The following is a 14,951-nucleotide window of genomic DNA, read 5'->3' as shown; positions in this document are numbered from 1 at the left end:
CTGGGGCAGGACTAGCCTAGCAGAGGCTGCCACAGGGATCAGGCCAAGGGCAGCAAGCATTCTCTAGAGCAATAAGGGACTCCTTACCGTGTGATGCTCTGCAGACACCTTCATGTACTGGCTGATTTTGTGTCAACTTGACACAATCTGGAGTTATCACACAGAAAGGAACATAAGTTGATAAAATGCCTCTATGAGATCCAGCTGTAAGGCATTTTCTCAACTAGTGATCAAGGGGGAAGGGCCCAGCTTAGTGTGGGTGGAGCCATCCCTGGCCCAGCCCATTGTGGGTGGAGCCATCTCTGGGCTGGTAGACCTGGGTTCTATAAGAAAGCAGGCTGAGCAAGCCAGGGCAAGCAAGCCAGTAAGTAACATCCCTCCATGGCCTCTGCATCAGCTCCTGCTTCCTGGCCTGCTTGGGTTCCCGTTGTAAGGAAATGAACAAGGCACACAAACCACTGTGCCTTCATTCTATGCCCTGCTTCTGGCCTGAGTAAACCCCGCCTATTCCTCACCCAGCATAGACTGCTGACTTCACCTCTGAACTCCACTGCTGACCTTCACAGGCCAACCAAAGGTGATGGAACAGATTCCTCCTCTCCTGTGTGGAATGCCAGAAATGGCTGTGGGAAGGCACAGCGGGGCGCTAAGAAGTTTTGAGTGGAAAATGCCTCTCAGGGCGTTCACCACTTAAATTCCCCCTAATGAAGTCTGCTGAGACTGTCTGAAAGGTTTTATTACACCATCATTAAAGATCCAGTGCAGCTGAACTCTGCCTGCAGGGCCTAAAAATATTGGTAATTTTTTTGGAAGTCAAAGCGCAGGGTGGGAGCTTCTCAACGAGTCATCAGAGCTGCACTTAGTCAGACCACCCACCACGTGGACCTCAGAAGGGTAGAAAATAGAACTTCGCACCTTTGACAACAAGAACACATCGATCCACTGATTTGAGTCCCTGGCACTGAATCAATAGTGGCTTCAGAGGCTCTCTGAAATTTATGCCAATTTTCCTATTTCTCCTTCCACTCAACCCAAGCCTCAGTATGAATTAGAAAAGTGGGTTTTACTTGCGTTTCTATGACATAATCAAAGATACTCTGGACCATGTGTCCCGAGTACAACCATGATGTCGTAGGACATCCCAGGGTCCTGAATCTCCGATAGTGAAATATATTTTGTGTGCTAGTCAGGGGTCTCTAGAGAGAAAGAACCAACATACTGAGTATGCACTACATTTCTTAGATTGGCTTACAGGATACAGGGAGGGCAATCTAACTGTGGCTGAGGACCAGGAGGCTGACTTACCAGTCACAGTCTTACTACAGGCCTGGAGGATTCCCAAAGAGCTGCTGCCTTCCAGCCACTTCCACACTGGAAAGCTGAAGAGGCTGGGCTCCCATGTCAACAGTGCTCACAAGCACAGGGCAAAGGACATCAGGAGTAAACGAGGGAGCTGTGTTGTGTCTTTAATAAAAACTAATAAATGGCATGAATAAGATGTTCAGCCTCAGGGATGGGGAGATGGTTGATTGGTAAAGCGGCTCTCTGAAAAGCTGGGTATAATTCCCCAGAGCCCATGGGGGAAAGCTGTAAGAATAGTGATTGGTGGAGAGAAAGAAAATGACCTATTGTCACTAAATGGCCCTCAAAGCAAAGCTCAACTCATGCCCTGTCACCCCAGTTGACCCTACAAAAGCAAACTCACTAGTGAGATGCCCCCATTGTCACCAGCTCAGCCAGGATTCTCTGCTCAATCCAGATAGAAATAGAAACCACGATCTATCTTTGCCAAGTCGACCCCACAGACCCCACAGAACACCCCCTTAACAGTGGTTTGTGCCTCCAGACAGGGACTGAGCCACAGCCAATGAACCTGTGGAGATCATTTTACATTCAAACCACCTGAGTCTGTGAGGACCGAGACCCAAATGAGTCAATGAGTCTTTGTTCATCTTTTCTATGTCACTGCTTTGCACTTGGCTGTTAGGACCCCGCTGAGAGACTCACAGCAAATTAAGTCTCCAAGCCTCAAGCAGAAGGCTGGGGTTGGCAGAGTACCCAGGTTTAGAGAGCCACCGTGTGGTGTCTCTGGAGAAGTACCAAGGCCTCTCTGCTGACAGCCGAGGTTAAGTCTCCCTGCTTCGCTCCCATGTTCCTGCTTTGCTCCAGTAACTTTACCTTCCACTGAGCCCAATGTCGGGGGACAGTGATTACCCCCAAGCTCTCACAGCTGTGAGACACGGCCCACCATTCACACTGACAGTTCTCACTGGACACCATGTTTAGTCTTTCTAGTAGTCCTCACCCACGAAATGAAATGCCCACTGGAACCCAACACAGAGCAGCCACCAGGATCTGTGGGCTCTCACCCCACAGTTCTGGGGGAGCATTGCTGGTGTGTCAGGGTCTGCCGGGCTCTGCTACGTGGCAGGATGAGGTACCAACCTCAAGGTCAAGCTCACATGCAGGGTTTGAACTTATACAAGGTGGTACCTGCTGCTGCGTCTGCCAAATCCACACAGGAGTGGCTGGGGAGATGTCTCAATGGGCAAGATGCCTGCTGCATGAATATTGTGTGCGTACGTGTAATGTGTTTGAGCAAACCTATCCACCCCTTTCTCTCCAGTCCTTTCTGTATCCCCAACAGTTCTCCCTCTCAACTCCATCAGACTCTTCCATAAACCACTGAGTTGCCTTGGCACCGTCAATATGTGCACAATGCAGGGCTGTCCGCTGGGGCCTGGCTGACAGAGAGGCAGAATCTCCAAAGAAAGTCAAGCCACTGTCCCCCCAGAAGCCACCAATTTCCAACAGCCCTCCACAGGGGTAGGGTTTTGTGAGCCCCTCCCCACTCCACACTGGGGTTCAGACAGGCTTGACCTTGTGTAAGTCTTTCACGGGCAGTACCAGCTGTGAACTTGGTGCACAATGATTCTATTAGGTCGGGAAGATGCTGTGTCATGTGTTCTCCCACATCTCTAGCTCTCATAGTTTTCCCACTCCCCTCTCCCACAACAGTCCCAGAGCATTTGGTGGTAGGTGTGTGATACAGACTTCCCCACTCAGAGCTGAGCGCTCTCAATGTTTTACACCTTAGGTACTTTCGAGTCAACACATTAACTGCCATCTTGATTGGTTTTTTTAAGTCTATATCTGCTTGGGAAATTCCAAACTCTGTGAATATTCTACCTGGAAGAATTACACAAGACATGACTAGCGTGGACTGGAGACCAGAGTCTCTAGGATGCTCAAGGCTTTGGATATTGACTAAGATTACTGGCCTGAGGCACCTGGTTGTGTGGTTTGAACCACTACTGGGTTCTCCAGTACGTGGACTTTTCCAGTGTGTAGACAAACCCATATCACATAAGCCGATCTAACATTGTATTATATATCCATTCTCTTTGTTCTGTTCCCTAGAGAACTCCAACTAATGCAAGCAGGTGACAGCACCCAGCACCTCCTAGAGGGACACTTCAGATGCCCATGAGATGAAGTCAGTGGGCAGAGACACGGACACCCCTCATCTTGAAGCTCAGAACACCAGCTCCTTTTCTCATTGGCCACAGAGGTAACGGGCTTGTTCTCCCTCTCACCTTCCCCTCTACATACAGTATTTTTGTCTTAATAAGCCTTGTTGTGTCTTAGGGTTTTACTGCTGTGAACAGACACCATGACCACGACCAAAAGACAGCATATAATTGGGGCTGGTTTACAGGTTCAGAGGTTCAGTCCATTATCATCAAGGTGAGAGCATGGCAGTGCCCAGGCAGGCATGGTGCAGGAGGAGCTGAGAGTTCTACATCTTCATCTGAAGGCCAATAGTGGAAGACTGACTTCCAGGCAGTTAGGACTAGGGTATTAAAGCCCAGGGCCATAGTGACATGCCTACTCCATCAAGGCCACACCTACTCCATCAAGGCCACACCTACTCCAGCAAGGCCACACCTATTCCATCAAGGCCACACCTACTCCAGCAAGGCCACACCTATTCCATCAAGGCCACACCTACTCCAGCAGGGCCACACCTACTCCAACATGGCCACACCTACTTCAGCAAGGCCACACCTCCTAATAGTGCCACTCCCTGGCCCAAGCATATACAAACCATCACACCTTGCTTCTCTGGAACACTGAGAACACCTCCTTGGATGAAGGCTCCTTCTCCTGCTCTTTGGGACATGGGAATCATTGTGGCTCTATATAACATGCCTGTTAACGTCTGCTTGTAGTGGCATCTGAGCACAAAGGGAGAGAAGGCATTTTTACTGATTTTTTTTCCATAAGCCTGTTATTAAATACTGCAGACCCCAGCACAAACCAGCCACTAAGGCAAACCGACGCAACGCAGCTTTTGGATGTCAATTGTAACTTCTCTCTCTCTCCCCCACCCCCTTGCCCGGACTGTCCATGGTAAATTGTGTGATTCGATAAAACCATCAAGAGAAAAGGTTTAAGGCTGGGATGCAGGCCCACAGGTCTTCACAGATGGAAGGGGATGGAAAATTCTAGGCTTTGGAGGTTCCTGTCTGACCGAGTACTTGGAACATGTCCAATAAGCTTCTTGTTCTGTGTAAATTTCCGACATGCCGCAAGTGTTTGAGACGGTGTAGCTTTAAGACCTGTATATCTTGGCCTGGGACATAGCTCAGTTGCTAAAGTGCTTGCTGGCCTTGAAAACCAGGGAAACCTGTGTTCATTCTCCAGACAGTACATTTCAAAATTCCAAGCCTGGTGATGCACTCTTGGAATCCCAGCAGCAGAGAGGCAAAGACAAGGGCATCTCTGGGGCTATCTGGCCAGCTCGGCGAGCCCTGCTTGGTGCGTTCCAGCCCAGTGAGAATCCCCATTTCAAAGAACCAAGGGGGTTGTCTCCTGAAGAACAGACCCCGAGGTTGTCCTTGAACCTCCACACACGTACATACTACATACATGTAATCTTTCCCTCTCTCCCTCTTCTACCTCCTCGTCCTCATCCTCCTCTGTGTGTCTCCCTAGATACTCACCCCTCTAGAGCACCCTGATGTGGAAGGAAGTGCTTTCCTTTTGCTAGTGTCTGAGGAGGGGTGGCATCTTCTACTTGAGACATGGTTCACCTCTGCCTAAACTGAGTGCAAACGCCAGATGCCGGCCTTGTTCGCAGTGTTAAAATCACACTCTGTTTGGAGCAGATGCACAGCTGAGAGAGAGCTCCCATCTCTGCACATGTGCTGAGGAGAACTCCTTCTCTTCCTCCTTCCTCCCGCACCTTCTCAAGCCCCGTTGTCCTTCAGCCTTTTGCTTCTAAGGGTGATTGTGGCTGATTCTCCCTCCACCCAAGCTCTTATGATCCCTTGTCTGTGAAGTTGCGTGTATTTAGCGCCACCTGGTGGAAGCATAAAGCTCAACACAAAGTTAGAGAATTGCTTCTGGGTGAGGAGAAACCAGCATTACCAAGTTGGTGTGCTTGAATCACACTTGTATCCGGACGTAACTGCAAACTCCAGAGACAGACCTGAAGGGTGAGCCAGTCTCAAGGAAGCACACATGGGTGCCTTAACCAGCCTGAGTCTCTCCTACTCTGCCCACCTGTGTCCTGCTATAAAGACTGCTGAGCTGGACCTACACCAGGAGGCTGCCTTTATCAGAGGCCGCAGCGCCATGGTCTGGGGACTTGAACTAGCAACCGGTATGTCTGAGTTGCACAGTGGTTAGGCCCAGCATCGGTCAGTACCTAGCTGTTCCCTCATAGGCTCCTGTGTCTGAGCGCTTGGAAGACTTTGGAGCCTCCTGAACATGGGTAGAGCTGGCAGATGGAGGCCACCAGGGGATGGCGTTCAAGGGTTTTTAGCTTTGCTCTGTGTATCAGACTGGCTGTCTAATGAGTCCTAGGTCCTCACCTCCCGGTGAGGTGGAACTCGGGTCTCCGCATCGCTGATCCTCACGTGCTCTCCTCACTGAACAGAAACCACCGTGACCATTTAGAAGGACATCAAAGCCATTACACCAACAGACAATCTGTAAAAATGTTTATTAAGAAGCTGAACAACATATGTAAACATTTTTGTCAGCCACAGGCTTCTGAGTTAGCATATTCACCCGGGCTCCAGCTGTGCCGTAGGAGAAAGAAGCCGAGTATGGATCAACAGGAATCAGATTAAATGATCTTTCTGATCGCCGAGGTCTATAGGAAACGAATATCTAGGTTCTGCTCGCACAGAAAATCTGGGATCTCAGTGAAAACCTTCAGCAGCAGTGAAATCAGATTGGCTTTCTTTCTAAATTCATCACAGTTGAGCAAAACAAAGAGAAGGGAGGCACAGAGGGAGAGAGGACAGACAGACACATCAGAAGTCACCATCTCCGTCACACACACACACACACACACACACACACACACACTCCACGGGAGGCTGTGAAAGAAGCCAAGCTTAGCACATCATTTGTCCCTTTGCTTTCCTTCTGTGCACCGGGTATCTAGGTCATGTCTCTTACTTTTAGCTTCTCTGGAAAAGAAGAGGCCAAGCGGTCTGTCCGACGTGACAAGTGTTGAGCAAACTAGATCCCTGTCGCACCCTTTAGTAACTACCGAGGTGAAGCGGCGTCGCAGAGTGGAGACAGCGCAGGGAGTCTGGTGAAAGCCTGAGGCTTTGCTCCGGGCACCGGAAACCTGCCTAGACCGGCAGTGAGACCCTCCCCACAGGTCACCTGCTGACAGACCTGTCTGTGTGACTCATATGTCATCCAACCGATTGAATCACTTTTAAATTTCTGCTATTGAATCACTATTAAAATTCGCGGCCGAGCCCCGTCGGGAAGTGACAGGCTCTTGGACACTGCCGCCCTCTCTTTCTCTGCCGCTAGCACGCAGAAGGTTCTTCAGAAGATGATGAGGTCATCCAACCAGGGTTCATCAGCCCCAGGCCGGGCACGCAAAGGTGACAGAGCCAGAAAAACTGCCTGAGCTGGCCGAGGACGAACCCCAGGTTCTGCATGGAACTGGCCACTGTAAATGGTTCAACGTGCGTATTGGGATTCGGATTCATCTCCGTGATAAATCGAGAGGGAAACCCCTGGATATTCCAGAGGATGTATTTGTACACCGAATGCTACAACCGCAGTGGTCTCGACCATCATGCTAAAGAATGCAGTCTCCGTCCTCAGCCAAAGACGTGCCATGACTGTCAGAGCATCATGCACATGGTGGCCGACTGTCCACACAAGCTTGTCGCTCAGCTTCCCGTCAGTTCTCAGGGAAGACAGGAGGCAGAATCCAGCCATCCACATCTACTTCCCCGAGAGAAGTGGGAGGGGAGCACGGCTGCACGGCGCTGTTTCCTCGGGAGAAGAACGTATTGAAAGCATCCAGTTCTGTCTTACATACTGTCAACAGCCTCCTCAAGATGTGCTTGTGTGATCCGTGACCTACCGTTCCTTTAAAGTGAGTCGGTGACCTATGACCCCTTGTCGATCTGACACTTGCAACATAACCACGGCGTTATGGTAAAGTCCTGTACTGTGAGAAATGTCCGGATATGCAACACACCTGTGGCTTACCCAGCTTGAAAATGACATTGACGACCTCTTCAATCACCCTGGCTATCAACCGCAGGCACCTGGCACCAGACTGGCTTTAATTAGTGTGTGTTGTGTGTGTGGTGGTAACAGCTCTATTCATATTAAGACCAAAGTGAACCCTGGTTTCTAGATGTTTTTAATACAGTGTTTTATCTGGCATTTGAAAATGATCTTGTGTAATGTTTAGATTACCTCACTCCATTTTGATTCGTGTTTACAAGTGATCTTTTTTTTTTTTAAATCCACTTGAACTTTCGATGGGAAGAACAAAAGGAGTTGGTACTGGACTGAGACGTTGCTTTCTGTCTCCTCAGTGGACTGTTCTTCTGCAGTCTAGTGTTGACTTTGTGTACCAAGTGTCTTACATTGTTGGCTACTGAAGTTCTGACTTTTAAAATTACATGACAGAGAATAAAAAATACAATGTTGGTACTAAAAAAAACATTTCTACTATTATCAGTCAGCCAAGATACAATGTTAAATGAAACATGAAGGGCTACTGATAATTTAATTTCCTGCTGTGTTGGAATTTAAGGGTTTACTATCTGTCTCACAAATAACTGTCTTCTGGTGACTAAAGGGGGTCCCAGTACTCAAAAAACCCAGACAAGAGCACTGAGCTTCTGAAGAGTCACAATGGTGCAGCACCCTCTCGAGAAAGTGACAAAAGTGATTCGTGAATAGCTTTAAGTTGTTTTCCAATCCCATCTGCTAGCCAAAGTCACTTCCCGAAGTCCTCTGTGTCTCCCCACCACGCCTGCTCACCCCCACAGATGACCGCACTGACTCGGAATCACACAGAGCATGCAAAGCCCACTGGAAATCCTGGTGGTCCTGCTGGCTCCTGCTCAAGTAGCGTTGTTAGTGTTAGCAAAACTGCAGGCTCTGGGAGCCATAAAACCACACCACATGTATGTCCACAGCACACGGACTCTTCAAACATAGCTGGCCATGGATCATTTCATTTGTAAAAGCTATTAGAGCATGAAGAAATTTCCTGCTTCTGGTTACTAATGAAGAGCCATTTCTACAGGGAAACCCACAGAGCGGCCTTAGGCAGGATGGCAAATATCAACACCTGGTCTCAGTGATGCTTGGCCATTACTGCCAAGGTCTGAATGTAAACATCAGGGTGCTTCTTGTTTGGTCTCCATGTAGGGGCGATGCTTTGGGAAGTTACTGAGACAGGGAAACAAGTTCAGTGAGGGTGTGCCCTGGGGCTGTATCTTGCCCTGTCTTCTTTCTGTCTCCCCGTTCCTCTGCTTCCTATCCACCATGAAGTGAAGACACCCTAGTAGGCTCTTCCCACGGTTGCACTGATCCTTCTGAAACCATGAGCAAAGTAAATAGTCCTCCCTTTAAGGGTTCATTTTTGGTGACATGATACAAAAATAACAATATAGTTACATTTGATAGATAAAACTTTTAAAATATTTTAACTTTCAATTATGTGTATGTGTGTGCGCCTGTGGAAGCCAGAAGAGGCTGTTGGAAGCCCTGGAAACGAAGTCACAGGCAGCTCTGTGAGTCATCTGACACAGTGCCGGGAATGAAGTGGGCCCTCCAAACGAGCTCTATGAATGCTTAACTGTTGAGCCACCTCTTCAGGCCTCAACAAAGTTTTATCCTCTTGGGAGAGAACTATCCTTGTGAAACTCGGGAGGCAACTTCCACAGTACAAGACGACTGCTTTCTCTGGGTAGTTTAACCAGGACTCTGAATTAGCTCTGGGCAGTGGGTAGAACCTTTTCCCCCTCTACAGATAAACGTTTACTTTAATGTCACATTATCGTTGTCAAGAAGCCTTGGATTTTTGTTGTATAAAAGCAAATAAACACTCGAAAGGACAAAAAAAAAAGAAAGAAAGAAAGAAAAAGAGATGAAGGCAGGAAGCAAAGAGGATGGGCCATTGTAGTTTCGCTGCGTGGGTGTGTGCCGTGCGTGCCGTGCGTGCCGTGCGTGTCGTGCGTGCCGTGCGTGCTGTGCGTGGGCAGCACAGGAACTGGCTAGGATGACCCGGCTGACACTCCTTGAAACTTCTGTGTATTTCAAGTCAGGTAACCAGCTTGCAGTGGCCGTGATGCGGAAGTCGCTGGTACTCCTGAGTCAGCATCCACCTAGCATCATAGGCCACACGTCCGAAACATGGCACGGGCACATCGAGTGATGATGGCGGGAAGGCGGAGGTGATCAGGTCAGAAAGTCTTTCTCCAGGGCGTAGATGGACGGTTGACACATCACACTCTTCACTCTACACAAGGGCACGGCACGGTCCTTGTTTTGACCTTCTCAGCTGCTGTCCAGTGCCTGGCACCTGCTTCTCTCCTGAGCACCAAGCAAACAGGCGAGAGCTGGCACTGCATGGTCCTTGTCACAGGCCCCGGCAGGTGGAGATGTCGTTCTCAGTGAAGCAGTGCGTGACCTTTGTGGAAGGTGTGCCTGGCGCTTGCCCAGAACACCTTGGGATTGTACGGGAGAGTCCTGGCTGATCAGGTCACTTGGAGGTCCACGGGAGGGAGAGTGTGGTGGCCCGGGGTCTCCAGGGGCACCTGTGGGTGAAAAATGCCAAGTCAGAGAGTGTGTGATGAGAAGGCAGACTTCTGAAGTAGTAAGTGAGGAGAAAGACAGCGACAAATGCAGACTATGACGCTACCTCGAGTTTCAGGGATGTAATTATGTGAACCATCTCCAGCCACCAGCGTGTGTGTCCCTAGTGAGACTATACCATGAGACCCAGAGGAATCCTCCCAGCTGTTTCCCCCAGCAGCCCTCGTAACTAGGATGTCGGGCGAGAGCCACCCCTGCCCAGCTCCAGTGGCTTTTCATTGCCATAGCTTTGGAGAAAACAATAGGATGTAACTACCTCCACCACACAAAAGGAGTGAGTCACAGCAGTGCCTGCTCACCACCATGGGACCCACTCCTAACTCCAGGGGAGGTGATGTAGGTTATCAGTAGACAAACATGGTACAGTGATGTGCCCAAGGTCACTTCCAGCAACCCTGAGCCCTAGCTTTTAAACAGTTAACTGTGACACCACCATGACCTGTGCATGTGTTTCTGTGTGTGCATATGTGGGTGTCTGTGTGTGTAGACATGTGCATGAATGTGAGTATACATGCATGTGTCTATATATCTGTGTGTCGGGGTGTGTGTCCGAATATGTGTATTGTGTGTGGGGTGTGTGCACTCAAGCGCATGTATCCATGTGTCTGTATGTCCTGTGTGTCTCTGTGTTAAGTGTGTGTATGTGATGTCTATGTGTGTCTGTGTGTACATGTGTATATTCGTATGTGTCCATGCATATATACATGTGTGTACATGCATGCATCTATCTATGTGTCTGAGTGTACATGCATGTGTGTGCACATGTGCACACATGTGTGAGTGTATGTGCAACATCAGTGCAGGGTAGGTGGTTTAGAGTCACTCACCCCCAGGTGTGTCCACCTGTTTTCAGAGACCGAGTCTCTCAGCCTGGAATTGGCTGACTTGGCTAGACTGGCTGGCTAGCACCTGCCTGTCTCCACGGTGCTGCGATTACAGGCGTGCAACAGCACAGGCAGCTTTTACGTGGGTTCTGGGGATTGAGTTTGAGTCATGTACACAGCAAGCATTGTACCTACTGAGATGTCTCCCCAGCCCTAGAGATGGGGTCCTCACAGGTGGTTAAGTTAAAATATGGGCAGGCCTCAGTGTAGTCTGACTGTGGGCCTTACAGGATTGGACACAAACACCCAGAACTAGTGTGTCAGGATATAGGGGAGAGCGTGAGCAAGTGCAGGAGAGGCCTTGGGAAGCCCCAGCCCTGCCCACACTGTTGTGGAGAAAGACGGTCTCCAGCTGAAGACTCTGGCTGCGAGTTTTACACACCAACCTTACAGACATGACAAGGACCAGCACAGCCACAGCATGTGACACCCGGATGTCTCCGGGAAGCCTGAAGACTGCTTTTGGTTAGCATTCAGGTTACGGATTAGGGTTTGTAGTCGGGAATTAGAGACAGGGCTTAGGGCTAAGGTTAGCGCTTAGGTTAGGGATAGTGTTTGGGGTTAAGATTAGGGTTTAGAGTTAGGGTTAGTGTTCAGCATTTTTGTTTATGGTTAAGGTTAGTGTTTAGGTTTAGGGCTCATTGCAGGGTGAGTGCTTTATGGCTGAGGCTGGTGGCTGTGGTTCAGGTCTTCGGTCTGCTCTTCCACTGACTTTTTGCTGGTACTGGGCTCGTGACCCATCTCTGAGCCCATGTGTCATTTGTCACATGGCTGGCACTTACTGGATCGAACAATCTGAAGTTACTAGATCCTGATCAAACCTCTTTTCAGAATCGACGCTCCAGTGACATTAAACTTACAACACAGAGGATAACACTCAAGCGCGGCTTGAACAAGATCAAGTTACTCATTGAAGTCACAAGAAAGGGGGGAAACTACTTGTCTAGTACACCCTTCTGCCCCTGCAATGTCCTTTCCACTGTCACCCAACTTCTGCCACCTACTTTGGGGACAGAAAGGAGTTTTTTCAGATCCCATCTGATGGTGGCACAGCCTGACCTTCTCTCCCCTGTCTGCTCCAGGACGGCAGGTGACATGCCTCTCAGTGCACCGTAGTCAGTCTTACGTCTCAGTCCAGGGATGAGTTCATAGCCGCTCTCTGGAGCGGCACGGCCAGGATCTGGAGTGAGCATCGTGTGACCACAAGTGACCCGAGTGTTCCCCAGAGGTGGCTCCTCCTCCCCAGCCTGCAGCAAACACTTTGTGGAGAGAGAAGACTTTGAGAAAAGGTTTGTGGCATTTGGCAGCAGGAGAGTGGAGCCATTACTGGGTGCCCTGCCTGCAGATGGCTGCCTCAGAAGCGGACTGGAATTTGCTTGGCACCTGGAGACTGGTTGGAGGGTGCCCTCTCCCCTCTTTTCCTCTTTGGGTGATGGTTTTGTGGGGGCCTGGGCTCCATGTGGTTTCCTGACATCCCTTCCCAAAGCCATCGATGCCAGCAGCACCCCACATTCACACAGAGCTGACTCCGTCTTCTTCCTCGGCATGAGTGAGCCCACATTGTTCCCTGGAGAGACTTTAGAGGGTCCCTCTTCCTGACTCTCATCCTCTAGAGAGTCTGCTCTCTGGCCATCTTTGCAAAGAGGTAGACCAATGTAGGCCTGACCAGGGGACTTCGTTTGCTTTGACTTTCTATGTTCCAATCCGTCAGGAACAAGTTTCTGCTCTTCAGAAGATCCTAAACAAAGGGACAAATGTAGATGTTACAGAATGATAGCATGGCAAACACCACCATTGAAACTGTGCACTGATACCTGAGCCACCACACGACAGAACATGAAGAGGTTCTCCAGGGGAAGAACTCGGGTGAGAGGAGCCGGCAGCCCTGGAATGCAGCCACCCAAGGGCTGTATGAGAGTTAGCAATGCTTCCTGCCCTTCAGCAGTGATTACAGAAATCAGTGTGGAGACAGAAGCACCCAGATATAAACACACACAAACACAGACACACACCAACACACATGTGTGTACACACACACCACACACACACCATCCCACAAAATGTTCACACTGCATTGCTTCACCCAAGTGCACAGCCCTATCCAACTCTCACTTTGCACACAGGATTACTACACAGACCCCCATGGGTTCTCAAATGTAGCAGTTAAGACACCTGAGTTCTTGCCCGACCTGGTGCAAACTCCAAAATCCTGAGAAGGAGCCAGAAGGAGCTGCTGTGTGACAAACCTGTCCACAAGCTGGAGATAGTGCAATGGAAGTCAGGGAGGTGATTCTCCAAAGACGTCAGAGCCCTACGGGGGTCACCAAGCTAAGGAGGAGGGTGAGGGCCACCAAGTGCACTGGCTAAGGAAGAGCGTGAAGCTCTCCTGTGTGCACGGAGCAATAGCAACAACCTCCTTGTGTGGGCTCCACAGTAAAACACAGCACACCTCCCTGGTTCTCCAGAGTGGTGTCCTCGGTCTTCCACAACCTCCTTGTGTGGGCTCCACAGTAAAACACAGCACACCTCCCTGGTTCTCCAGAGTGGTGTCCTCGGTCTTCCACAACCTCCTTGTGTGGGCTCCACAGTAAGACACAGCACACCTCCCTGGTTCTCCAGAGTGGTGTCCTCTGTCTTCCACAACCTCCTTGTGTGGGCTCCACAGTAAGACACAGCACACCTCCCTGGTTCTCCAGAGTGGTGTCCTCTGTCTTCCAGACAGCCACTCTCCTCAGGAGAGCCACTCTCTACAAGACAGCACACTGGTTTCTCTGCACACGGGCCTGCACTTCCCATGAGCACCTCTGCTCACAACGCCCCCTTCCCTCCACTGAGGACCCTGTGCTGGCACTGTCACTCAAACCCCTTAGTTACTGAAGGGATCCCTCAAAAGGAGGGGGGACAGTGCCAGCGAGCTCAGCACCCAGAATGCACTCCACACCCTCACCTCCAGTTCCATCACAGTATAAAAGACCATCAAAATACTCAGGTATAAAAGGTTTTCAGTAATTTTTACTTCTTGAACTCACTCTACACAGAATCCATTCCCAGCCCATCCTTAATCTGGACAACTTCTATGCCAAACTCATCTGCTCTGTCTGGTTAAGTGGGATACTAGCTTTTTCTGGTAAAATATGGAGCTATGAACTCTATCTCCCCCAAACTCACAGAGCCCATTTCCTTAGTGACATGACATCTGGATGCAAAATAACCTCTGGGCCTAAGTAAAGCTCTATAAGACCTGCTGTTACCCTTTTCCGCAACCTTAGGGTCCACGTAAGATAATCCCGAGACCCGAAAGATAAGAGCACCCCAGCACATCTGCCTCTGGAGACAGTTACCTGGCTGATCCACAAACAATGAAGCCAAGGGTGTGGTTTTCTGGCTTTTAACTGAAAGAGACGACCAAGGGCTGTTGCCATCTGAGAGAGGTCTGACCCTGTGAGAGAAAGACATTTGTGTTCACATCATGGAACTTCAGGACACTCAGATGCAGCAGATACGTGTTAGTGATAAAGGTTTTGATGTATGTATGATCTCTCTCTCTCTGTGTGTGTGTGTGTGTGTGTGTGTGTACTTCATGTGGAGGGCAGAAGCTGTTGTATGTCTTCCTTGATTGATGTCTATGGTTATTATATTGAGGCAGGGTCTCTTACCAGTTCTGGCTAGGGTAGCAAGCCAGCTTGCCCTAAAGGTCCCTTGTCTCTTCTAAGTCTTCCTTAGACCCGCAGGACCCTCTTCCTTAGTGACATGAAGTCTGGGTGCAAAGGGTCTGAGGTCTTGATGGTCTAAGATTACAGACAGCTGCCATGCCTGCCCAACTTTTACACGAGTGCTGGGATTGAACTCCGGGTCTCCTGCTTGCCAGCCAAACGCGTCATCTGCTGAGTGTCAGCCCAGCAG

General features: G+C 49.7%; 1 protein-coding gene across 1 annotated transcript in view; it reads right to left on the bottom strand.

The window, feature by feature from the left end:
• Positions 1 to 9,747: 9,747 nt before the first annotated feature.
• The window catches only part of MAP3K21 (mitogen-activated protein kinase kinase kinase 21), a gene marked incomplete at both ends in the record, with an annotated part of 30,468 nt that continues 25,264 nt past the window's right edge, over positions 9,748 to 14,951 (bottom strand). Inside the window, 5 exon segments of the mRNA XM_080937475.1 lie at positions 9,748 to 9,846; positions 9,850 to 10,106; positions 12,053 to 12,097; positions 12,100 to 12,786; positions 14,390 to 14,487. Of these exon segments, the coding sequence (XP_080793601.1) occupies positions 9,748 to 9,846; positions 9,850 to 10,106; positions 12,053 to 12,097; positions 12,100 to 12,786; positions 14,390 to 14,487 (1,186 nt within the window).

The sequence above is a fragment of the Micromys minutus genome (assembly GCF_963924665.1).
Source record: "Micromys minutus genome assembly, chromosome: 24".
Classification (NCBI taxonomy): Eukaryota; Metazoa; Chordata; class Mammalia; order Rodentia; family Muridae; genus Micromys; species Micromys minutus.
This window is presented reverse-complemented; position numbering and strand designations above follow the sequence as displayed.